Source organism: Callithrix jacchus, chromosome 13 (genome assembly GCF_049354715.1).
Source record: "Callithrix jacchus isolate 240 chromosome 13, calJac240_pri, whole genome shotgun sequence".
NCBI classification, from domain to species: Eukaryota; Metazoa; Chordata; class Mammalia; order Primates; family Cebidae; genus Callithrix; species Callithrix jacchus.
In genome coordinates, this window is record NC_133514.1 from 101,709,834 (window position 1) to 101,736,458 (window position 26,625).

General features: G+C 39.0%; 1 protein-coding gene across 4 annotated transcripts in view; it reads left to right on the plus strand.

The window, feature by feature from the left end:
• The window catches only part of MALT1 (MALT1 paracaspase), a 90,985-nt gene that overhangs the window by 25,504 nt on the left and 38,856 nt on the right, over nucleotides 1-26,625 (plus strand). For 3 of the 4 annotated variants that reach the window (XM_035271221.3, XM_054244262.2, XM_054244263.2), the window contains exons 3-7: nucleotides 2,699-2,820; nucleotides 6,923-7,073; nucleotides 23,442-23,620; nucleotides 24,039-24,135; nucleotides 25,521-25,553. In XM_035271221.3, the coding sequence (XP_035127112.2) occupies nucleotides 2,699-2,820; nucleotides 6,923-7,073; nucleotides 23,442-23,620; nucleotides 24,039-24,135; nucleotides 25,521-25,553 (582 nt within the window). The remainder of the gene's footprint in view (nucleotides 1-2,698; nucleotides 2,821-6,922; nucleotides 7,074-23,441; nucleotides 23,621-24,038; nucleotides 24,136-25,520; nucleotides 25,554-26,625) is intronic. The other variant, XM_035271222.3, reaches the window with a different exon arrangement.

Below are 26,625 nucleotides of genomic sequence, written 5' to 3' on the forward strand. Positions count from 1 at the left end.
AAGAATGATGCTAAAAACTGCAAAGTTTTTGTCCTGAGTGGCCGGATAGATGGTGGTAGGCTGTAAGACTGGTTTACCATCTTTAGCATGGGCGAACTGTAGGGGACTGGCAGAGAAGTTGATTTTGCGTCAGAAGGGATTTGGGACATACAAAGTTTGTGGTGGCTATAGGACATCCTAATTTAAAGCCAGAGTAGCCAAAACTGTATTTTTCAGATTTATTACTTGTTCCCTTTTGTTATTGTTACAGTTTTTTTTCCTGTTACAGCAAAAGCTGGGAAATCAGGATCATGTATCTTAAAATTCTGATGGAAAACTGTCCTGGCAGATAAATGGTAAATGTGGGGATGTTAAAATTCCGTGTTTGAATTTGCTGGCTTCAGCAAGAGTGCTTATCCCATTTTCCAACTTTCCTACCAACATGTGTCACAGATTTCAGAAAAATTTTGAACTTTATCCATCCTGTGCTAAGTTGGCCTTGACATAAAGGTTTAGCAAATATGAATGTTTTCCTTTGGCAAGAGTTTAAAATTCTCAGAGCCTCTACTATATTTACTAAAGATTTTTGAGGGTTTCTTGAGGCCCTCAAACATGCTAGGAATACGATAAATATGTACTCATTTTAAATTTTGGTTTTATTTAGTATCATTCTGCTGTGACTTTCATGAACATTATTTTTTTTCCTAGAAAGTTTAGTACCTTTGATGTATTAAGATTACTGTTATTTACTGTTTCCTTTTTACTTGTAATCTTGTTTTGTTTCTTTGCGTTGGTGGGTGGTAGAAGAAAAAGATACTGTTATGAGGTGACAGTATAAACAAGGAAAGGAAAAGTAGGTGCAGGAAATTAAGTTTTTTAAGTTTTAATTAACTTTTCTCTTTTCTTCCTAAAAACCAGCTAACCTAGTTTTATGTATTACAACTTTTGCAAATGTAAGTTTTTCTATCTTTGGTTTCTTCTAAGTCAGTTATTGCTGCATAAGTAAATTACACCCAAGTCAGAAGCGAAAACAACTATTTATTATCTCACACAGTTTCTGAGGATAGCAGTCCAGGAGTGGCTTAGCTGGGTGGTCCTGGCTGAGGGTCTCTCATGAGGCAGCAGTCAGACTGTCAGCCAGGTCTGCAGTAATGTGAAGGTTTGCCAAGGGTTGGAGGATCCTCTTCTCAGATGGCTCACTCACGGGTGTTGTCAAGAGACTTCATTTCCTCACTGGCTGTGGTGGGAGGTCTGTTTCTTTCCATAGTGATATGATTTGGCTGTGTCCCCATCCAAATCTGATCTTGAATTCCCATGTGTTATGGGAGGACCCAGTGAGAGGTAATTGAATCATGGGGGCAGGTCTTTCCCGTGCTGTTCTTGTAATAGCGAGTAAGTCTCATGAGATCTGATGGTTTTATAAGGGGGAATTTCCTTGGACAAGCTCTCTTCTCCTGTCTGCTGCCATGTGAAGCATGCCTTTCACCTTCCGCCATGATTGTGAGTCCTCCCTAGTTGCGTGGAACTATAAGTCTACTAAACCTCTTTCTTTTGTAAATTGCCCAGTTGTGGGTATGTCTTTATCAGCAGCATTAAAATAAACTAATACACCTACCACTTGGACCTCTCTGCAGGGCTACATAAATGGCCTCCTGTCACAGTCTTGTGCTTCCCTGGGGCGAGTGAGTGAGAGAGGCAAGAGAAGGAGTGGGGGTGTTCCGTTATTGACTCTAGGATTTTCTTCCAAATTACTGTCAAAAGTCTTCCAAGCTTTGGTGTTGGCAGTTGTTCCTCAAAGGAGAGATGTTTGTGTCACAGGTATATCAAATATGTATCCTACTGCTCTGTGTCCTTCTCTTCCAAAATCATTCTCATTTCAGTGCTAAATAAGAATGCAGTCATTTGAAGACATTTTCAATGGTGTTGTCTTTGTCCATTGCATGCTGCTGTGATAGAGTACCACAGATGGATAATTTTTTAAAAACACACATCTATTTCTTACAGTTCTGGAGCCTGGGAAGTCCATGATCAAAGAACCAGCTTCTGATTCTGAAGGCTTTCTTTCAGTGTTCTCACATGGTAGAAAAGGGAGAGAACCCACTCTTGCAAATCCCCTTACTACAGTGGCATTAATTCATTCACGAGAGTAGAGCCTCCCTCTAGGCCCTACCTCCCAGCATTGTTACATTGGGCATTCAGTTTCCAGCACATGAATTTGGGGGCACACATTCAGACCACAGCAGGCATTGCAACCTAATACTTGTAATACTAACAGTGCATGTAACTCGATTGATGGGGCAGCCATATGAGCATTTATGACCAGGTATTTCCATGAGCTGACACTGAGAACTACCCTTCGACTGTTGCCTGACAGGCATCTGTTATAAGGTGCATCCTGATTTCAGAAGTGTTAGAATGCAGGAAAAAAGCTTCTAAAAATTGAAGAAATGTGGTAAATAATTTTCTCCCCCACCCAGTCATGGGGGAAGTACAATAGATCAAAGTCTTCTGCAAGTAAGTTTCTTTCCTCTGATTTTACAAAGCCTGCAACTCACAAACTATAAAGCTGACTGAAAAGGAGATGTGAATGAGTGATTTGTGACAAAGATAAATATGCAGTTATTTGTAAAATGTTTCAGGTTTTGGTTTCAGATGTATAAACAAGGAAAATCCCTCTTTTGTGACTTTAATTTTTTTCTTTTTTTCTTTTTTTTTTTAGGAATAAAGATTACTGTAAACCCAGAGTCAAAGGCAGTCTTGGCTGGACAGTTTGTGAAACTGTGTTGCCGGGCAACCGGACATCCTTTTGTACAGTATCAGTGGTTCAAAATGAATAAAGAGGTAATTTTTTAAAATATGTCTTTTAATTCTTCTGTTATAAGGAGAGAGAATGACAGATAATTAATTAACATTATTGTCCTAACAGTTTGGTAAAAGAGTCTGATAGACATTGCTAGGTTATTACTGAAATATTCAATAATCATTAGTTTGGTAAGACAGTTCCAGAATTATCTCATGAAAACATTGTAAACAATAATGAAATCAGTTCTTCACTCTAAAAGTTGTGGAAAATAGAGATTACTGAGGGCAACAGTGTTAGCAAGTGTGAAACATCACCAGTACTTTCTTGTATATACAAAACTCTTTACAACAGATCATGTTCCATCCAAAAATCCTTAAAAGATTTTCAAGGCTATATGGAAAATGAATGTGCTTTTTTTTTTTTTTTTAATTCCACATCACTGTTTTATTGGTATCAGAAGATTTAGGATCTTCTGGTAGATCCTGAAGTAAAATTCAGGTTGGCAGAATGGGCCATTTATTCCTTTTGTGGAGTGATTGGATCCCTGCAGCACCCAACAAATAATTTAAAATAACCTCTTAGAATTCTCTTTTCTCCAGAGTTCCTTGAGCCGTCCTGCACTGGGGATTTCTCAGTGGGCAGGCTGCCTGCGTTGTGTCCTACTTCTGTGGGCTTTTCTCTTCCATTCCCTCATCCCTCTCTACCATCCTCCCATCTCCACACTACCTTGAAAGTCCGTATTCTTTTCACTCTGTTTGTCACAGTAATTCAGCTTTCTTCCATACTTGATGCCATGTCTCCCTTTGCAAATCTGAAACTAAATAAAAACTGTTTTGAGAATGACTTTTCCTTTAATTGCATTGCCTCATACTGTAGGAAAATTCTGTGGTTTTATAGTCATCTGTTACACAGAGGTAAGACAGAACAACTGTGGAATATAGTAAACAGGTTGCTTGTAGCTTTGGCACTAGATAGGTCTGTGTTGGAACCCTGACTACCATTATTAGCCATGTGAATTCCTATTATCAGAGGTTGTGAGAATTAAGGAGAGAGGATGTTTTACATACCTAGGCTCTTGAAAGATGGTAACTAAAGGTATTTTTTTAATCATATTTTCTCAATTGCAAAGTTACTTTCATTTTAATAAGTGCCCTTTGAGGAGAAATAATGGAAAAAACCTGCTACATTAAGTATATCATTTGTAAAATATGTCCTGATTGGAGAAAGGTAGAAATGTAGGGGATGGAAAATGCACCTTGGATTTGAAGAGTTGTAATGGATCTTAAAACTCTTAGCGAGTCAAGGTTTGTCAAACCACTCTTATGATTATAAGTGTATTGTAGATATTACTTAACAAGTGCTTGTTGAGCACCTGTTATGTGCCAGGCCATGTTCTAGGCATGATGATATAGCAGCAACCATAAGGTCTCTGCCCTCAAAGAGCTTTCACGCCAGTGGGGACAGAGCAAGTACTGGCAATTCCTGTGAGTTAAGAGCTGTGAGGAAATTCAACAGGGCGGCGACATAGTATGAGAAGCTACTAAAGGTTTTAAGCAAGGGAAGTAACATGTTTTTAAAACATGAACTTGCTGCTTGAAGAAAGCTGAGAACAGCAAGATGATGACCAGTTGTCTAATGCCTGTGCTTGACTGGAAGCAGCAGTAGTGTGGACTAGGGCAGAGCAGAGGAGGTAGATCACAGTGTGTAATTCAGTGTGCATTTTAGAGATAGTCAACCAAGCTAACAGATTAGATGTAGAGCATGGAGAGAAGAAAGAGAAACCAAGGATGATCCCTAGGCTTTCCACATCAGCATCTGAGATACGTTATATACTGAGGAGTTGACGATTGAAGAGGAATAGATTTAGGGGGAAAAATCGAAAGTGTGACTTTAGATGTGTTATGTTTCAGATGCCTAGTACACATCCAAATGAATCAGCTAGGCCATTTGAATATCTGGGGAGACAACGTTGAGATTTATGTAGTGGAGGAGACACCAGTAAAGAGACTAAGAAGAGTCTGCCAGAGAGATGGGAAGCTAGCCAAGAGAGGATGGTATAAAAGTCTAACATAAAGAAAGTATTGCAAGTAAAAATGGATGGCCAGCTTCTTCAGTCCTGCTGAGAGAGCATAGGATCAAGAGAGGTTTGCTAGGCTTTTCGGTTTATTTAAGATAGAAAGTACTAGAGCATGCTTTTTAGTCTGATACAGTAAAACATACAGTAAAAGGGAGAAATAGATGCTAAAGCAAAGAGAGAAAATTTCAGAAGCGAGGCCAGAGAGGATGGGATTGTTGGGAAGGAATAACTTTTCCTCTACTTTCTTAGGTTCAGTGCCTGGAGCATGCAGATTAACTGACAGAAGACAGATTAACAGACAAAAAGCTTATTCGTGTACATGCAAGAGGCTACAGAAGGAGTAGCTTGCTAACTGGTTAAGTTATATGCCTAATTTAGTAGGGAAAGGCAGGGACCCTATGAGAAGAATAAATGGGTTTCTTCAGGAAAGACCAAGGGGAGAAGAACAAGGGAAGACAGCAAAGTTTGTGGTAATGTCCGTTCATGCGGCACCAGTGGTGTCTCCTCTTCATTGTGATCATAAAGTCCCCCAAGAGGGAATTTATGGCAGCCTCATTTCCTGGAACTTTCTGTCTTGGGTCAGATAAAGGAAGCCTGAGAAGACTTCTTTCTGCATCTGTTGAATCCCAGATGTTTTCAGTTTAATATACTCTTCATACCAACTCTGGAGTTCTGCTCGGGTCCCCACACATCTTTAGCCCAAGTAGCCTTTGTTAAGAAGATGCATCTTCATTTTAACAGGAGAGAACAGAGCAATTATAAATAGGTTCAGACATGGATAGATTTGTGATGTGTTGGCAGGAAAAGTAGATCACTTCTATCTGAAGTCAGTGCCTGAGAGACGTAGGATTACAGGAGGTTTGAGGAAAGAGTATACATTAGTATAGAAGGAAAGCACACTTAGGACAATACAGTAGGATTGTCAGGCAGTTCTAAGAGCAGCCTATGGTCCCACTTGTCACATCTTCAGCAAAATACTCTTGCTTTGGTGTAGGTACTGAGAGGGGAGAGAGTAGAGTTCAGTTACTTGGGGTTTGGAGAGGGAGGGGTGAGCTTGTTAAAGTACAGGTTGAATATCCCTTATCTGAAAAGCTTGGGACCGGAAGTGTTTCAGATTTTGGATTTTTTTGGGTGCTGAAATATTTGCACTGTATACTTAAAAGTTTAGCATCCCAATCTGAAATGTTCCAGTGAGCATCATGGAGGTTGTCAAAGAGTTTTGAATTTGGGAGTATTTCAGATTTTAAATCCTCAGATTGACCTGTTCTTTGCAAGGGAGTTGTTGTAATGAGGCACTTGAGTAAGCCCTTGGCAATGTGCCGAAGTTGGGTGTAGCTGATAAATTGCTGGGAGCAATAAAAGCAGTAATAAAAGAAACCTTAGTATTGGAGGTGGGGCCTATGGTCCCCGCTTTTACTGTCTCATTGTTATGCTTTCCATAGCCCTTCTCTGTCTAGACCTTGAAAGAGATTGGATATTGTTTGGTTAAGGAATCTATCCTCTTACAGAATTTGGCAGATCAGAAGATGGGTTCTCAAGGTAAAATAACTTACCCATGTCCTCCCAGCTAATGTGGTCAGAGCTGAAAGCAGTAGCCAGGCCTAATTCTCTGTGTTTTCTATAAGCCCCTGTGGTGTTTGTATGTTGTGCAAACATACAAACTGCTAAACTCATTGATGTTACAGTTTTAGATTCTTTCAGTACTGCTAAACTCATAAGTGTTGCAGTTTTATATTCTTTCAGTACTTAATGATACTTTCAGTACTCAAATGGTGACTTGAATGACAGATCAGATAGTTTTCTATTAGTGAGCCTTTGGAAGATGTTTGGGGGCCAGCTTAACTCTCTGGTTAATGGATTCGTAAAAGACTGGATTTATAATATTTCAGTCCTAAATAACTCAAAGTGTTGCTGTTTTTAACTCAGAAGTATTTTAGAGTTGGGGGGGGGAAAGTTACACTTGCAAAACTCCATACTGAACTCACAGATTTTGTACAGCATATTTTATAAGGTGTGTTTTTGATGAGTCATTTGCTGCTATTCTCTTATTGATTCTTTCACAGATTCCAAATGGAAATACATCAGAACTTATTTTTAATGCAGTGCATGTAAAAGATGCGGGCTTTTATGTCTGTCGAGTTAATAACAATTTCACCTTTGAATTCAGCCAGTGGTCACAGTTGGATGTTTGTGATGTCCCAGAAAGCTTCCAGAGTAAGTAATGAAAGAAGCTGAATGTTGGGGTGGGGATTGCCCTTATTTATTTTTATTTTATTTATTTTAAATGTTTATCTTTAGGTAGTTTCAAAGTATCAAAAATAGTACCAAAATTTCACATATGTACTTCATCCAGTATAATGTCAATCATTGTTAAGATTTGATCCATGTGCTTTGTCTTTCTTTCTTTTTTTTTTTAATTTAATTTTGGGGTTTTTGAGACAGAGTCTCACTTTGTTGGCCAGGCTGGAGTGCAGTGGTGCCATCTGATCTCAGCTCACTGCAGCTTTCACGTCCCGGGTTCAAGCAATTCTTCTGCCTCAGCCTCCTGAGTAGCTGAGATTACAGGCACATGGTATCACATCGGCTAATTTTTGTATTTTTCGTAGAGGCAGGGTTTCACTGTGTTGGCTAGGCTGGTCTCAAACTCCTGACCTCAGGTGACCCACCTACCTTGGCCTCTCAAACTGCTGGGATTATAGATGTAAGCCAACATACCCAGCCTGCTTTAATTCTCTCTCTCTCTCTCTCTCTCTCTCTCTCTCTCTCTCTCTGTGTGTGTGTGTGTGTGTGTGTGTGTGTGTGTGTGTGTGTGTGTGCGCGCGCGCACGCATGCACAGATCACTTAGGATGACATAGACAGACCTTAGTCTGGTTCCTGCCACTGACTTCTTCAAGTTTGCCTTTCTTCATCGTCCATTACTCTGCCCTCACACGCTGCACCTATCCTCAACTTAGTTTTTCCCTGCTGCTTCCACTGTCTCGAAAATGCCTTGCATGTTTACACTCCACATCTTCTCATCAGTTCCTCCTTCCATCTTGAAACCTTTTCTGCCTAGCATATTCTTACGATTGTTTCAAGCTTCAGCTCCCTCTGCTCCCTTGGCATTCTTATTTTACCTCTATTACAGAACTCGTTACATTGCTTTTAAAATTATTTCTTTGCCTAGCTGTCTGAGCAGTATAGGGGTAAGGAGTTCCCTTTTCTCTTTCTAGTTCTTAGAACAAAGCCTGGCAGGTATTAGTCCCTCATCAGTTATGCAATTCAGTGTCACCTTCATGAGGCACAGCCTTGGGCTTAGGTGTTACAACTATTGTAAACTAAGCATAAAAGAGGGCCCCTAACCCCAAATTATTTACACAACTATCAGGAAAGATTATCTGCTGCAATAGAAAGCAGGAAGACTTCTTTGCTACCACCTCTTTTCCCTAAAAGTTAATCTTTTGAACATAATTCCATATCATGGTTTATGTTATCAGGCTTGTCTCTCCCCTATTTGACTAAACTCCTGAAGGGAAAGTCTGAGTCTTACTAATCTTTCATAAAACCAAGCACTTAATAACCAATAGCATTCAGTAGATGTTTGTTGACAGAATGAAGAACCAGGGTGAATTCTGTTTAACAAAGCAGAGATGGAAATATTTCCATCAAAAACTTTTAATATTTTCACATTTAAAGCACAAATTCAAAGCTATCTAAAAATCTTTGAACTATTCTTGATACCTAAAACTTTTCCTTATTTAAGAAACAGAGTGTGGGTCTGGCATGGTATTTAACACCTGTAATCCCAGTACTTTGGGAGGCTGGGGCCCTGGGGTGGGTGAATCACTTTAGGCCAGGGGTTCAAGACCGCCCTGGGCAACATGGCAAAACCCCAGCTCTACAAAAAAAAAAAAAATGCAAAAAAAATTAGTTGGGCCTGATGGTGCACACCTGTAGTCCCAGCTTCTCGGGAGGCTGAGGTGCAAGGATCACTCAAGCCCGGGATGCAGAGGTTGCAATGAGCTGAGATCACACCAGTGCACTCCAGCCTGGGTGACATAGCAAGACCCTGTCTCAAAAAATTAAAAAATAGGAAAAAGAAAAACTAATTGTTAAATTAACATCATGGAAAAATGCTATTTCCTGAAATTACTCTTACTCATGAATACTAAATATGATCATTATAAAATGTAGATCAGTAGATAAACACCTAGTATTTAAGACCTGATAGTTTTGAGTTCTGTATTTAGGATGTGAATCAAGAAGAGGTCAGTTTGTTATGGATTTGAATGTTGTGGTCTCCAGTTTTGTAGAAGAAAAAACTCTCATATAGTAGTCTTGCTGCTCACTTTTCAATTCTTTTCCATAATGTATATTTTCTCCCAAATTACTGTATTGCTTCTAAAAAAGTTATGTTGTAGGAAAAAAAAAACCCTCTAGAGTTGACGTCAGCACTAAAGGCCATGTAGTGTGTGATTCACTGCGAGGAAACTTGCGTGTCTACTTTGCGACTCACTGTGCTCCATCTTTTTAGTTCAATAGCTAGTATTAGTCAAAAAACCAGTCTTCTCTAAAGAGTAGTTGTCAGGTATTATTTTGTTTATGCGGTGCACAATCAAGAACCATGTTCTTTGTTGTTATTTGCAGACAAAAAGAAGAATAGGGAGGGAAACAGACTTTTTGTTAAGAGTTAAAATGCTGCTATCATTCTTCTCTCTCTCTTTAACCTTTCCTTAACTCAACGTTACAGTTGTTGAGAAATAAAAATATCACCATTTTCTTCAAAGAAAGAATACCTCATGCACCTCTGTATTAGCCCATTCTCACACTGCCGTAGAGATACTACCTGACACGGGGTAATGTATAAACATAAGAAGCTTAATTGACTCACAGTTCCATATAGCTGGGGAGGCCTCAAGAAACTTACAGTCACCATAGATGGTGAAAGGGAAGCAAGGCACATCCTACATGTGGCCGGAGGGAGAGGGAGCCAGCAGGGGAAATGCCAGACACTTAAATTAAATAACCAGATCTCTTGAGAACTCACTATCAGAACAGCACAGGGGAAACTGTCCCCATGATCAGTCACTTCCCACCAGGTCCCTCCCTCAATATGTGGGTATTACAGTTTGAGATGAAATTTGGGTGGGGACTCAGCCAACCCATATCAGCATCTCTCAATTTAATTTTTTATCCCATTTTTATTAAGGAGTAATTTATGTACAGTACAATGTACAGGTCCTAAGTGTACAGTCCAGTGAGTTTTAACATATATATAAAACATGGGTATATGTATCCGTTTAACATATATCTAGTCACTGACCAGTCTAGATATTTTATATCCAGCTTCTTCCATTCAGCGTAATGTTTTTAAGATTGACTCGTGTTCAGTGTATTATTAGGCCGTCCTGTCTTTTTGCTGAGTAATATTCCAGTGTATGAATTGACTAGTTTGTTTATTCATTCTCCTATTTACTCATGTCGTTCAGTGTATCATTAGGCCGTCCTGTGTTTTTGCTGAATAATATTCCAGTGTATGAATTGACTAGTTTGTTTATTCATTCTGCTATTGATAGGCATTTAGTTTGTGTCCAGTTTTGGAATATTATGAAAAAAGCTGCAATGAACATTCTCATGCAAGGTCTTTTCTGGACATATGTTTTATTTCTTTTGGATAGTTACATGGAAGTGGAATTGTTGCATCATAGAGTAGATATGTGTTTTTTTTTAACTGCCAAAGTCTCCAAAATAGTTTACCATTTTGTATTACCACCAACAGGGTATAAGAATTCAGGTTACTCGCTCCTTATCTTGGCCGACGTTGGTTGTTAGATCTTATTGATGAATTGACCTTTTGATCATTATGAAATGCTTCTTTATCTCTGGTAACTCTTTGTCTTGGGATTTACTTTGTATGATACTAATATAGCCATGGAAAGTTTCTTTTTTGTTTTGTTTTGGGGGGGTCTTACTCTGTCACCCAGGTTGGAGTGCAGTGGCACAGTCATGGCTCAATGCAACCTCTGCCTCTTAGGCTCAAGTAACCCTCCTACCTTAGTGTTCTAAGTAACTGGGACCACAAACATGCATCCTCACGTCTGGCTAATTTTTTTGTATTTTTGGTAGAGACTGGGTTTCTTCATGTTGCCCAGGCTGGTCTCAACCTTCTGAGCTCAAGCACTCTGCCCGCCTCAGCCTCTTGAAGTGCTGGGACTACTGGCATGAGCTACCATGCCTGGCCAGCACCGTGGTAGCTTTCCTTAGCTTTTTTGTAAAGTATATATTTTTCATTCTTTTAATTTGGAATGTCTTTGTTTAAAGTTTTATTTCAGATAATATAATATAGATAAGTGTTGGTTTTTGCTCTAGTCTAGAAAAAAGTCTCTTTTAAGGTGTTTAGACCATTTACATGTAATGTGATTATGTTTAAGTCTGACATCTTGGTGTTTGTTTTTAGTTATTCTCATTTGTTCCCTTTTGATTCTCCTTTCCTGCCCTCTTTTGGATGAAAGAGTATTTTAAAATATTTTTTAAATATTATATTTTTTAATATTATAAATTTTTAAATATTTTATCTCTTTGATTGACTTTATTGTCTTTTTTTTATTATTGCATTTTAGGTTTTGGGGTACATGTGCAGAACATGCAAGATAGTTGCATAGGTACACACGTCGCAGTGTGATTTACTGTCTTCCTCCCCTTCACCCACATCTGGCATTTCTCCCCATGCTATCCCTCCCCAGCTCCCCTCCCCGCTGTCCCTCCCCTATTCCCCCCAACAGACCCCAGTTTGTAGTGCTGCCCTCCCTTTGTCCATGTGTTCTCATTGTTCATCACCCGCCTATGAGTGAGAATATGCAGTATTTCGTTTTCTGTTCTTGTGTCAGTTTGCTGAGAATGATGTTCTCCAGATTCATCCATGTCCCTACAAAGGACACGAACTCATCGTTTTTGATTGCTGCGTACTATTCCATGGTGTATATGTGCCACATTTTCCCAGTCTAGTCTGTCATCGATGGGCATTTGGGCTGGTTCCAGGTCTCTGCTATTGTAAACAATGCTGCAGTGAACATTCGTGTGCATGTGTCCTTATAGTAGAACGTTTTATAGTCCTTTCGATATATACCCAGTAATGGGATTGCTGGGTCAAATGGAATTTCTGTTTCTAGGTCCTTGAGGAATGGCCACGCTGTCTTCCACAATGGTTGAACTAATTTACACTCCACCAACAGTGTAAAAGTATTCCCATTTCTCCACATCCTCTCCAGCATCTGTCTCCAGATTTTTTAATGATCACCATTCTAACTGGCATGAGATAGTATCTCAAGGTAGTTTTGATTTGCATTTCTCTGATGACCAGTGATGATGAGCATTTTTTCATATGTTTGTTGGCCTCATGTATGTCTTCTTTTGTAAAGTGTCTGTTCATATCCTTTGCCCACTTTTGAATGGGCTTGTTTGTTTTTTTCTTGTAAATCTGTTTGAGTTCTTTGTAAATTCTGGATATCAGCCCTTTGTCAGATGGGTAAACTGCAAAAATTTTTTCCCACTCTGTTGGTTGCTGATTCACTCTAATGACTGTGTCTTTTGCCGTGCAGAAGCTGTGGAGTTTGATTAGGTCCCATTTGTCTATTTTGGCTTTTGTTGCCAATGCTTTTGGTGTTTTGTTCATGAAGTCCTTGCCTACTCCTATGTCCTGAATGGTTTTGCCTAGATTTTCTTCTAGGGTTTTTATGGTGCCAGGTCTTATGTTTAAGTCTTTAATCCATCTGGAGTTAATTTTAGTGTAAGGTGTCAGAAAGGGGTCCAGTTTCTGCTTTCTGCACATGGCTAGCCAGTTTTTCCAACACCATTTATTAAAAAGGGAATCCTTTCCCCATTGCTTGTTTTTGTCAGGTTTGTCAAAGATCAGATGGTTGTAGATACGTTGTTTTGCCTCTGATGCCTCTGTTCTGTTCCATTGGTCTATATCTCTGTTTTGGTACCAGTACCATGCTGTTTTGATTACTGTAGCCTTGTAGTATAGTTTGAGGTCCCGTAGTGTCATGCCTCCTGCTGTGTTCTTTTTGCTTAGAATTGACTTGGCTACGCGGGCTCTCTTTTGGTTCCATATGAAGTGTAAGGTGGTTTTTTCGAAGGTCATTGGTAGCTTGATGGGGATAGTGTTGAATCTGTAAATTACTTTGGGCAGTATGGCCATTTTCACAATATTGATGCTTCCTAACCATGAACATGGAATGTTTCTCCATCTGTTTGTGTCCTCTCTTATTTCGTTGAGCAGTGCTTTGTAGTTCTCCTTGAAGAGGTCCTTTACATTCCTTGTTAGTTGTATTCCTAGGTGTTTTATTCTCTTTGTAGCAATTGTGAATGGCAGTTCATTCTTGATTTGGCTCTCTTTTAGTCTGTTATTAGTGTGTAGGAATGCTTGTGATTTTTGCACATCTATCTTGTATCCTGAGACTTTGCCAAAGTTGCTTATCAGTTTCAGGAGATTTTGGGCTGAGACGATGGGATCTTCTAGATATGTCATGTCGTCTGCAAATAGAGACAATTTGGCTTCCTCCTTTCCTATCTGAATACCCTTTATTTCTTTTTCTTGCCTGATTGCTCTGGCTAGAACTTCCAGTACTATATTGAATAGGAGTGATGAGAGAGGGCATCCTTGTCTAGTGCCAGATTTCAAAGGGAATGCTTCCAGTTTTTGCCCAATCAGCATGATATTGGCTGTTGGTTTGTCGTAAATAGCTTTTATTATTTTGAGATACGTTCCATCAATACCTAGTTTATTGAGGGTTTTTAGCATAAAGGGCTGTTGAATTTTGTCAAAGGCCTTCTCTGCATCAATTGAGATAATCATGTGGTTTTTGTTTTTGGTTCTGTTTATGTGGTGAATTACGTTTATAGACTTGCGTATGTTGAACCAGCCTTGCATCCCCGGGATGAACCCTACTCGATCATGGTGGATAAGGTTTTTGATGTGCTGTTGCAATCGTCTTGCCAGTATTTTATTGAAGATTTTTGTGTCTATGTTCATCATGGATATTGGCCTGAAGTTTTCTTTTCTTGTTGAGTCTCTGCCGGGTTTTGGTATCAGGATGATGTTGGTCTCATAAAATGATTTGGGAAGGATTCCCTCTTTTTGGATTCTTTGGAAGAGTTTCAGAAGGAATGGTACCAGCTCCTCTTTGTGTGTCTGGTAGAATTCGGCTGTGAACCCATCTCAACATGGGCTTTTTTTGTGTGGTAGGCTCTTAATTGCTGCCTCAACTTCAGACCTTGTTATTGGTCTATTCATAGTTTCAACTTCCTCCTGGTTTAGGCTTGGGAGGATACAAGTGTCCAGGAATTTATCCATTTCTTCCAGGTTTACTAGTTTATGTGCATAGAGTTGCTTATAATATTCTCTGATGATGGTTTGAATTTCTGTGGAATCCATGGTGATTTCCCCTTTATCATTTATTATTGCATGTATTTGGTTATTCTCTTTTCTTTTTTATCAATCTGGCTAGTGGTCTATTTTGTTGATCTTTTAAAAAACCAGCTCTTGGATATATTGATTTTTTGAAGCGTTTTTCATATCTCTATCTCCTTCAGTTCTGGTCTGATCTTAGTTATTTCTTGTCTTCTGCTAGGTTTTGAGTTTTTTTGATCTTGCTCCTCCAGCTCTTTCAATTTTGATGATAGGGTGCCAAGTTTGGGTCTCTCCACTCTTCTCATGTGGGCACTTATTGCTATATATTTTCCTCTAGAGACTGCTTTAAATGTGTCCCACAGATTCTGGTATGTTGTGTCTTCGTTCTTGTTGGTTTCAAAGAACTTCTTTATTTCTGCCTTCATTTCATTGTTTATCCAGTCAACATTCAAGAGCCAGTTGTTCAGTTTCCATGAAGCTGTGAGGTTCTGAGTCAGTTTCTGAATTCTGAGTTCTAACTTGATTGCACTATGGTCTGAGAGACTGTTTGTTATGATTTCAGTTGTTTTGCATTTGCTGAGGAGTGATTTACTTCCAATTATTTGGTCAATTTTAGAATAGGTGTGATGTGGTGCTGAGAAGAACGTATATTCTGTAGATTTGGGGTGGAGAGTTCTGTAAATGTCTATCAGGTTTGCTTGTTCCAGGTGTGAGTTCAAGTCCTGGATATCCTTGTTAATTTTCTGTCTGGTTGATCTGTCTATTATTGACAGTGGAGTGTTAAAGTCTCCCACTATTATTGTATGGGAGTCTAAGTCTCTTTGTAAGTCATTAAGAACTTGCCTTATATATCTGGGTGCTCCTATATTGGGTTCATATATATTTAGGGTCGTTCGCTCTTCTTGTTGTATCGATCCTTTTACCATTATGTAATGTCCTTCTTTGTCTTTTTTGATCTTTGTTGCTTTAAAGTCTATTTTATCAGAGACGAGAATTGCAACTCCTGCTTTTTTTTTTTTTTTTGCTCTCCATTTGCTTGGTAAATCTTCCTCCATCTTTTTATTTTGAGCCTTTGTGTATCCTTGCATGTGAGATGGGTTTCCTGGATACAGCACACCAGTAGGTTTTGGCTTTTTATCCAATTTGCCAGTCTGTGTCTTTTGATTGGTGCATTTAGCCCATTTACATTTAGGGTTAATATTGTTTTTTTTTGTTTGTTTGTTTGTTTGTTTTTTTATTGGCGGGAGGAAGGCAGGAAGGAAGGGAATAAGGACGGTAGGGAGGAAGGAAGGGATGAAGTAAGGAAGGAAGGGAGGAAGCGGGGAGGGAGGGAGGGAAGGGAAGAAAGGAAATCAAGCAATGAACGAGACATTGCCGACCTGGATCTAGAGGTTTACAAGTTGATTTCTTTTTTTTTTTGAGAGAAGTAAAGAAAAAAAAAATAAGTAAAGGAGAGGAAGAAAGAGGAAGTGAAAGAGGGAGAGTAAATGAAAATATTGCTTTATTTTGGAAAAAAATTGGGTATTAATAATGGCCAATGAATGTTTCATTTAAACTAATGGGTAGGTGTGATGTGGTATTGACAAGAATGTATATTTTGTGTATTTGAAGTGGAGAGCTCTATAAATATTTATTAAGTTTACTTGTTCTGGATCTGAGTTCGAGTCCTTGATATCCTTATTAATTTTCTCTCTCATTGAATCTAAGTCTCCTATCTGGGTGTTAGGATCATTAGCTCTTGTTGTTGCATTGATCCTTTTACCACTATATCTTTGTTGCTTTAAAATCTATTTTATCTGATACAAGAATTGCAACTCCTGCTTTTTATTTATTTATTATTTATTTTTGCTCTCCATTTGGTTGGTAAATCTTTCTCCATCCCTTTGTTTTGAGTCTTTGTGTATCCTTGCATGTGAAACAGGTCTGGATGTAACATGCCATTGGGTTTTGGCTGTGTCTTTTGATTGGGAATTCAGTCAATTTAAATTTAGGGTTACTGCCATTTGATGTTGACTGGCTGTTTTATCCATTTGTTGGTGTAAATTACTCTTTATGTTGGTGCTCTTTACTTTTTGGTGTATTTTTAGAAAGGCTAATACTGGTTGTTTCTTTCTGTGTGTAATGCTTCTTTCAGAAGCTCTTGTAAAGCAGGCCTGGTGGTAATAAAATCTCTGAGTTCTTGCTTGTTCATAAAAGATTTTATTTTTCCTTCAGTTGTGAAGCTTAGTTTGGCTGGATATGAAATTCTGGGCTGAAGGTTCTGTTCTTTGAGGATGTTGAATATTGGCCCCCACTCTCTTCTGGCCTGTAGAGATCTGCTGTAAGTCTGATAGGCTTGCCTTTGTGGGTAATCTGACCTTTCTCTCTGGCTGCCCTTAGTATCCTCTCCTTCGTTTCAACCCTGGTGAATCTAACGATTATGTGCCTTGGGGTTGCTCTTCTTGAGGAATATCTTTGTGGTGTTCTCTGTATTACCTGGGGTTGAATGTTGACCTGCTTTGCTAGTTTAGGAAAATTTTCCTGAATAATATCCTGAAGGGTATTTTCCAGTTTGGATTCATTCTCTCCGTCGCATTCAGGTACACCTATCAAACGTAAATTTGGTCTTTTCACATAGTCCCACATTTCTTGGAGACTTTGCTCATTCCTTTTGATCCTTTTTCTCTAATCTTTTCTTCACGTTTTATTTCATTAAGTTGGACTTTGACCTCTGATATCCTTTCTTCTGCTTGAACAATTCGAGTGTTTAAACCTGTGCATACTTCTCGGAGTTCCTGTATTGTATTCTTCAGTTCCATTAATTCACTCATACTCCTCTCTAAGTTGTCTATTCTCAATAGGATTTCATCAAACCTTTTTTCAAAGTTCCTAGTTTCTTTACGTTGGGCTACAACATGTTCTTTTAACTCACCGAAGTTTGTTATTATCCATTCCTTGAAGAGTGATTCTGTCATCAGGAGGTGCTCGTTCTCCATCAAGCCTTGTTCCATTGTCGATGTGGAAGTGTGATCATCTTTAGAGGGAGAGGCGTTCTGACTTTGAGTATTCTCAGCTTTTTTACGCTGGTTTCTTCCCGTCATTGTAAATTTATCCTCCTGTCATCTTTGAAATTACCAACTTTCAGATTAGGTCTCTTGAGTGGACGTCCAGGTTGTTAGTTCCCAGGGCCAGAGCAGCGGCGTTAAAACTGATGGTGCTTTTCTGCCCAGGATTCTCCTGTCGGGCTTCCTTCTTGTTTCCGTAGTAGGCGACTCTGCCTTCCCGGGGCTCCAAACCTCGGTCAGAAGGGGAACCGGTCCTGTTTACTCTGCGCAGAGCGCTGCCGCGTCGAGGTGCCGGCGGAACCGCTGCGCCAACCACGAGAGTCGCGCTGGCGACTCGTGTGTTTCCACCACTGGGGGATCTTCTGCTCCGTGAGCGACCAGACTTTGAAAGTGTGGTGTCCTCTAGTTCTCCGCGCCTTCCCTGAGAGCTGCAATCCCGGGATGTTAGCGATCGGCCATCTTGGATCGTTCTCCGGATTAATATTGTTATGTGTGAATTTGATACTGCCATTTTGATTCTAGCTGACTGTTTTGCCCATTAGTTGATGCAGTTTCTTCATTTTGTTGATGCTCTTTAGCATTTGGTATGTTTTTGGAATGGCTGCTACTGGTTGTTCCTTTCTATGTGTAGTGCCTCTTTCAGGAGCTCTTGTAAAGCAGGCCTGGTGGTGACAAAATCTCTGAGTACTTGTTTGTTTGCAAAGGATTTTATTTTTCCTTCACTTATGAAGCTCAGTTTGGCTGGATATGAAATTCTGGGTTGAAAGTTCTTTTCTTTAAGGATGTTGAATATTGGCCCTCACTCTCTTCTGGCTTGTAGGGTTTCTGCCGAGAGATCTGCTGTGAGTCTGATGGGCTTCCCTTTGTGGGTGACCCGACCTTTCTCTCTGGCTGCCCTTAGCATTTTCTCCTTCATTTCAACCCTGGTGAATCTGACAATTATGTGCCTTGGGGTTGCTCTTCTTGCAGAATATCTTTGTGGTGGTCTCTGTATTTCCTGGACTTGAATATTGGCCTGCCTTGCTAGGCTGGGGAAATTTTCCTGGGTAATATCCTGAAGAGTATTTTCCAGCTTGGATTCATTCTCTTCATCACATTCAGGTACAACTATCAAACGTAGATTAGGTCTCTTCACATAGTCCCACATTTCTTGGAGACTTTGTTCATTCTTTTTTGCACTTTTTTCTCTAATCTTGGCTTCTTGTTTTAATTTTATTGAGTTGATCTTCAACTTCTGATGTCCTTTCTTCTGCTTGGTCAATTTGGCTGTTGAAACTTGTGCATGCTTCGCAAAGTTCTCGTGTTGTGTTTTTCAGCTCCTTCAATTCACTCATATTCCTCTCTAAGTTGTCCATTCTTGTTATCATTTCCTCAAATCTTTTTTAAGGTTCTTAGTTTCTTTGCATTGAATTAGAACGTGTTCTTTTAGCTCACGGAAGTTTCTCGTTACCCACCTTCTGAAGTCTGATTCTGTCATTTCATCACACTCATTCTCCGTCCAGCTTTGTTTCCTTGCTGGTGAGGAGTTGTGGTCCCCTGTAGGAGGCGAGGTGTTCTGGTTTTGGGTGTTTTCCTCCTATTTGCGCTGGTTTCTTCCCATCTTTGTGGATTTATCCACCTGTCGTCTGAGTGGTTGCTGATTTTCCGATTGGGTCTCTGAGTGGACGTCCAGATTGTTGATGATGAAGTATTTCTGTTTCTTAGTTTTCCTACTAACAGTCTGGCCCCTCTGCTGTAGGACTGCTGAGGTCCACTCCAGGCCCTCCTTGCCTGGGGTACACCTGTAGCAGCTGTGGAATGGTGAGGGTTGCTACCGGTTTCTTCTTCTGCTATCTTTGTCCCTGAATGATGCCCGCCAAATGTCAGTCTGATCAGTCCTTTGTGAGGTGACTCTTTGGATATATGGGGGTCAGAGAGCTGCTTGAGGAGACTGTCTGTACTTTATACTTGAGGAGACAGTCTGTACTTTATAGGAGCTCAAGTGCTGAGCTGTGAGCTTTGTTGTTCATTCAGGGCTGCTAGGCAGGTACATTTAAGTCTGCTGCAGCAGAACTCATAAAGGCCCTTTTTTTCCTCAGGTGCTCTGTCCCGGGGAGTTAGGGCTTTATGAGTATCCGTTGCACTGTCCTGCCCAGCAAGGAGGCAGTCTAATCACTGCCTGCCTGTAGTGGCTATGCTGAGCTGCCGTGGGCTCCGCCTGGTTGCCGTGGGCTCTGCCTTGCTTTCATGGGCTCCGCCCTGCTGCCATGTGTAATTCCCTGTAGTCCTGTTTATATGGGTGTGGTTAGAACTGCCTTGGTGATGATGGCCCGCCTCTGTAGTGGCAGACTCTCTCTCATGGCGGGTTGCCTCGGCAATGGCAGGCTGCGTCAGCAATGGCAGAGTACCTTCGTAGGAGTCAAGTGCCTGGGTAATGGTGGACACCCCTCCCCCACCGAGCTGCACGGTCCTGGGTTCAGCTGTGCTTGCCGTGAAACTCTCAACCTCGAGCATTTCCAATTGCTGTTTTGTTTGTTTTTGTCGGGGTGGGACCCTCCGAGCCTGATCACCTGGCTCCCTGCCTCAGAGCCCTTTTTTTTTTTTTTTAAGTTGAACGGTCAACTCTGTCCCAGGTGTTCCAGTTGCCTGCTGAAAGGGCACCGGGATCTGTGTGATTTCCCGTGCAGCGACCCACTGCGCCGGCAGAAACAACATTGCTGCCCAGGAATCTCCTGGCCTGGCTTTCTGTTTAAGTCCCATTTTATCAGATGAATGTGCTAATCTGCCTTCCGAAATCTCCAATTGCTGGTTCAACAGGGCAACCCAACCAGTGTATTTTGTATGGAGTGCCGCTGCACTGCAGGCTAAGCCCAAACAGCCGCGCCCACCCAAACAGCCACACTGGCAGCCCGTGGGGCTCCTACACCTGGGAATCTCCTGGTCTGTGGGCAATAAAGATCCGTCTGGAAATGTGGCGTCCACTCACCCTCTGCGGTTTCACTGGGAGCTGCAATCCTGAGTTCGACTTTATTGTCTTAATGTGATTTTTTTTAGTGGCTGCTTTAGAGATTACAGTATACCTCTTTAACTTGTTGTAGTAAACCTACAAAACATATTTTACCTTAAAATATAAAAACCTGTATAGTGTGCTTCATTATGCCCTCCCATTGTATATTTGTCATATTTTACTTCTACATTTACTTTTAAGCAATCTTGTTAGGGATACATATGTGTATGTAATTTTTAAAGGTTTTATCTAAAATATTCACTGACATAGTTACCTGCTGTGGTGCTCTTCAGTTTTTCCTTCTGACGTAGGTTGCTGTCAAGTAAAATTTCCCTTCTGGCTGAAGAATTCCTTTTAACACTCTTTCTAATTCAGATCTACTGTTTGTCTATAATAATTATAAAAATTATTTGTGAAATAATTTGTAGGCATATTATCTCAGCATTTGAATTCTTTATCTCTCTTTGTTTTTGTTTTTGAAGGATATCGTTGCTTACAGAATTTTAGAGATGTGTTGGTTTGTTTGTTTTCACCACTTTAAAGATGCCATTTTATTGTCTTTTGGCCTCCATTGTTTATCGTGGAAATTTGTTTATCCCTTTTATAATTGTTCCCTTGAATTTTTCCTGCTTGGAGTTTTCTGATTCTTGGACCTGGAAGTTGATATCTTTCATCAATTTTGAATCATTTTTAACCATAATCTTCAAATATTTTTCTTCTCCTTTCCTTTCTTTCTGGGTCTTTATGTATATATGTTAAACTATTTGATATTGTCCCACAGATCTTGTAAGCTCTGTCCTTCTTTTTTCTTTCCTTTACTTTATCTCTTTATTTCCAGTTGGATTTCTTTTAACCTGTCTTCAAGGTTACTGATTGTTTTCTCTGGTGTGACCTGTTTGCTGGAAAGCTCATCAAATGCACTGAAGAGTAAAAATCTTGATATTTTTAATCTCTGTTATTTCCATTTAGCTTTTTTTTTTTTTCTTAATTTCTTGCTGCTGAAATGGTAAGTTGACCACCATCTTCTGTGCAAGTTGATTAACTGCTTTTCTCACCAGGTCCTTTAAGATGTTTATCTTCGAGTTAATATGAGTCTCTCTCTGATTATTCCAGAATGTAGGCCAGCTCTTTTCTTTCTTTTTTTTACAATAAACATGGTTTATTTTAGAAATATGATACTATTTCAACATTAGAAATATTTTTAAATTATATTTTAAGTTCTGGGGTACATGTGCAGAATATGCAGTTTGTTACATAGGTATACATGTGGCATAATGGTTTGCTGCACCCACTAACCCTCATCTACATTAGATATTTCTTCTAATGTTATCCCTTCCCTAGCCCCCCACCCCCAGCCACCCACCAATGGGGTTACATTTTCTTTCTTCTTCGTAAGTCTCATAATTATGTATTCAATGCTGAAAACTGAGTGTAAAAGAAAAATAGGATTAACATACTATATGTTAACATATAACATAGAGGTTGAAATTAATATTTTTATGGCCAGGAACTAGGCATACCCCTTGTGATGGCTACTACAATGGGCATATTAGTCCATCCAGTTTGTAGTTGTTAGGTCTGGGCATTAGATATATTCAGTTTACTGCTGATGGAATTGAGGGTAGAATGAGGGTTTCACTTTGGCAGGACTAAGACTGGCATATCAAGAAGACTTTGGAAGTCTCTGTTTTACAGCTGTAGTGCCAAACTATAAGAGATCTCACTGTACTTTACATCCAGACTCTCAGCTTATTGGACCACTGAGGCATTTTTGTTGTCTAACCCCACGTGTCTTTCTTCTGTGTCTCGGGTGGGGGTTGGGGGAGGTCTTGAGACCCCCTGCCTAGCTGCCCTGCCCCTATAGCCAGCCTTGAAAAGCAATGGCACTGCATTCACTGAGGGCCTCCTGGGCCTGCAAGAGTTTCCCTCAGGCCTCTGTTGTGCCCTCAGCCTTAAACAGGCCCTGTGGTCCTCATTTCACAGGTGATCTTTTAGTTCTCCTCTCCTCCTTAGCCTTCTGCAAGAGCATTAGAGAAGGACCCAAGAGAGGGAATTGGTGAGTGAGGGAGAACCTCTTTGCAGCTGGGGTTCCTTGAGGATCTAATTGGTCATGCCTGCTAGGGTGACCGCCCATCTGGTTTGCCCAGGACTTTCTAGTCTTAGTACTTTTAAGTGCTGCATTCTGGGAAACCTTTCTGTCCTAGGCAAACTGAGACCACTGGTTACCCTAATGCCAGCTCACACTCTGCCTTTAAAAATTTGTAAAGCATTCAGCTGGTTTACCCTTCCTTGTCAACTCAGTTCTAAAGACATTAGGTGGGACCAAACATGGTAGACATTTGAATGGGGTGGGAGGGACTGGAATGACCCAGAGCAGGATATTAAAGCCCTGGTAAGATGTCCCTGTGGGAGTAGAGCAGTCTCCAGAAATAATACTGATGATTAAGAGAGCAGTGTATATCTTTCTAGACTATTTCTGTGCATGTAATAATATATTTATAAATGGAATCATATTCAACCAATATTACTGATCACCTATAATGTGTTAAACACTGAGTTTCATAATGGAGACTTGTTATTGCATAAAATCGACAAGTTTTTTGCCTTCAAGGAACTTAAAGGGTAATAAATGAGTGTTAAGTAAATGATTTCTAATATCTGCCTGGGGTAAAAATGTTAGTAATAATCCACCCATATTTATTCAGTGTGGGTAACAAAACTTATTTCAGTATGCCAAGGAACAGAACATAGAGCTTTCCATGTTGAATGCCAGTATCACTCAAGATTTTAATAAATTGTTTGCCTCCATCAAAAAAATTCTGCAGCCAAACACATTTGGAAGACACTTGAACCATATTCCTCTCCTTGATTCACAATGCATACTAACACTTTGAAAGCCTTGAGAAGTCCTGCAATCAAGAAATATGTTTAACCTCATATAACTCAGAATTTTCTCAGTGTATTTGTCCACAGCATTCTTTTGTCCACAGAATATCTCTTAATATTTCTATGAGTGCTGTAGTTTTTTGAAACATAGTCTGGGAAATGTTATTAAAGATTGTAACAAATGAAAGGGGAACTTGACACATCTATTGTTTAATTATAGGAAATTTTTATTTTTATTTTTAACCTAGAGATTTTATTTTTTCTTTTATTTAAGGAAGTGTTGATGGCGTCTCTGAATCCAAGTTGCAAATCTGTGTTGAACCAACTTCCCAAAAGTTGATGCCAGGCAGCACATTGGTTTTACAGTGTGTTGCTGTTGGAAGCCCTATTCCTCACTACCAGTGGTTCAAAAATGAATTACCATTAACACATGAGACCAAAAAGCTATACATGGTAGGAAGCTGATTTTGGGGGCATTTGGGGGAGTTAACATGTATAACAAATGGTACAATTGAAATATATGGTGAACATTAAAACTCATATCCTTTCAAATGTTTTAATGTTTTCAATATTTTTATTTAAAGTCCCTTATGAGTTCATATTAATTAGCTCTTATTATCTGCTAAAGTGCTAGAATTCGACTCAGGCTTATATGTAAAATGTCAAATAGTATTGCATGGAACTCAGCACTGTTGAAATCATTGCATCATTTACTTGCTGGTATTTAACCTGATGAATGGAGCTAATGTAACAATGTCTAAAGCCTTCTGAGAGGTTATGTTTTGAAGGGTATTTTTAAAACACAAAATGACTTTCTCCAAGCTATTAAAACTGAAGAGGAAGTATTTACATGTTCTAATATTGGTAACAGGTGCCTTATGTGGATTTGGAACACCAAGGAACCTACTGGTGTCATGTATATAATGATCGAGAGAGTCAAGATAGCAAGAAGGTAGAAATCATCATAGGTAAGAAGTATTCCTCGATAGTTCTGACAAGTGGACTATAATATAAGCTATATAAACTGCAACATTTAAGCAAAGGAAATTCTACTTTTTACCCCATACTATTTATTGATGTGTTAAGTATTAGAAGTTATATTGTTTATATTGAAATTTGAAAGAATACATACTAAAATCATAATCTAGGTTCACAGAAAGCGAAAAGAACCAGGAAAAAAAGCTATTTTATTTAGATCATTTAGTTTAAACATTTAATGTTTAAAGTGATTACTTTAAACATTTATGATAAATGTGTATTTTTTAAAGCTTTAGCTACAAAAAACTTGATTCAGTGGAAAAAGATTTTTGTGCAACAAGAAGAGCTAATGATCCTAACACCCAGATACATAAGACCTATAAGGAGACTTAGACTCAACGAGACAGAAAATTAATAAGGATATCAAGGACTCGAACAGATCCGGAACAAGTCAACTTAATAAATATTTATAGAGCTCTCCACTTTAAATATACAAAATATACATTCTTGTCAATACTACATCACACCTACTCATAGGTTTAAATGAAACATTGATTGGCCATAATTAATACCCATTTTTTTTAGAATAAAGCAACATTTCCCTTCTCTCTCCCTCTTTTTCTTCCTCTTTCTTCCTCTCCTTCACTCCTTTTTTTTCTTTCCTTCTCTCAAAAAAAGAAAAAAGGAAATCAACTTGTAGACCTCTAGATCCAGGTCGGCAATGTCTCTCTCATTGCTTGATTTTCTTCCTTCCCTTCTCTCCCTCCCTCCCTCCCTCCCTCCCTCCCTCCCTTCCTTCCTTCCTCCCTCCCTTCCTCCTTTCCTCCCTTCCTGCCTTCCTTCCTTCCTCCCAAAAAAAAAAAAAAAAAGATTTTTGGCCAGTGACTCACACCTGTAATCCAATTACTTTTGGAGAACAAAGGTGGGTGGTTCAGTTTAGCCCAGGAGTTTGAGACCAGCCTGGGCAACATAGTGAGACTCTGTCTCTAGTATAAATAAATTAGCTAGGCATAGTGGCATGTACCTGGTCCTAGCTAGGAGGCTAAGATGGGCAGATTGCTACAGGCAAGGAGGTAGAATTATAAATAATAATAAAAGAAAAATATTTTTAATAAAACATTTTAAAAACAAACATACAGCTATAAAGAAAAGAAAGATTATTAATCATCAGTCCCCATTATTAACTGCATAATTTGGGAATTCGTTCTATTTCAGCTTAATATATATATTTGTAGTTATTGTTCATAGTAGAGGTATTGATGCATGTGTTGGTTTGCCAACATAGCTCTATGATATTAATCTCTATTTGCTTGATGGCTGCCCTTCTTAAGATCATGAATTACAATATATTCAAATTTGTTTTTTCTGAAACAAGGAAGAACAAATGAGGCAGTGGAGTGCACTGAAGGTAGTGTAATTCTTTGGTTTGAAACCAGATCTCCTGCATGCTAGTTACTCTTGGGATTGGTGGAGTGCTCTTAGCTTACTGAGTGCAGTGATGGAAAAAATACTAGCTGTAAGAAATGATTTTGATTGAAAAATACTGTATTTTAATCTTTGAAGTTTTATAAATGGACAGACATGATTAAATTGACACACTGTTACAATAACTAATCTTCAGTTGACTTTCTATTAATATTACATACAAGAACAAAGTTCCTGCATTGTATCCTTTGAGTAGTGAACATTTGCAATTAATTGTTAATGTTAATTTTTATCTACATACAATTGGTAAAAAAGATAGGTGGCTATATGATCATGGATATGTTTTAGATTATTTTTTCTGTCCTTTAGCCATAATTAGATGCTCTCAAATGAAATTTAGTTTTTATCCAAGTTTCAAGAGAGATTTATTGTTTAACATATGTTTTATCAAATATTAAATATTGTTTTAATATAAAATTAATCAGGATTTATCTGAAGCTACAAGACTGTAGATTAACCTACGATGTCACCTTTACCATAATATGTAAAAAGAACTGAAAATCTATTTCAACATAAACTTTTAATTTGTTTTAATTAGCCAAAGCATTGTACTTCAATTGTAATGAGTAAATATTAAAACTTGGAACATCTTTCCTTAGTGCGATGTCACATTATTTTGCAAAATTAGGTTTGTGGATGGCAAAGTATTTTTTTCAATTTCTGCCTCTTTTATTATGTAACCTTAGGCTCCACTTGGGTAAAGTAAGGAAATAATGTTAAATTTTATGTTTTCTGATTTTCCTGTCCTTCATGTCTGTATGGTATCACTTTGAACTACTGTAATTACTGTTTTCATTTTAATAAATAGTTGTGAACAACAATTCTCTATTGTAAGGGAGTTCTAATCCCATGATTTGTTAACCCTGTTTGAGGGAAAGAAGCCATGTGCAGAAATCCTAATCGAACTCCTCTTCCTCTCTTATTCTTTTTTGCCTAATTGCATGGTTTTTAAAACTTCCTAACATTGGAAACCTTTAAGAATAAATATAAGCTAG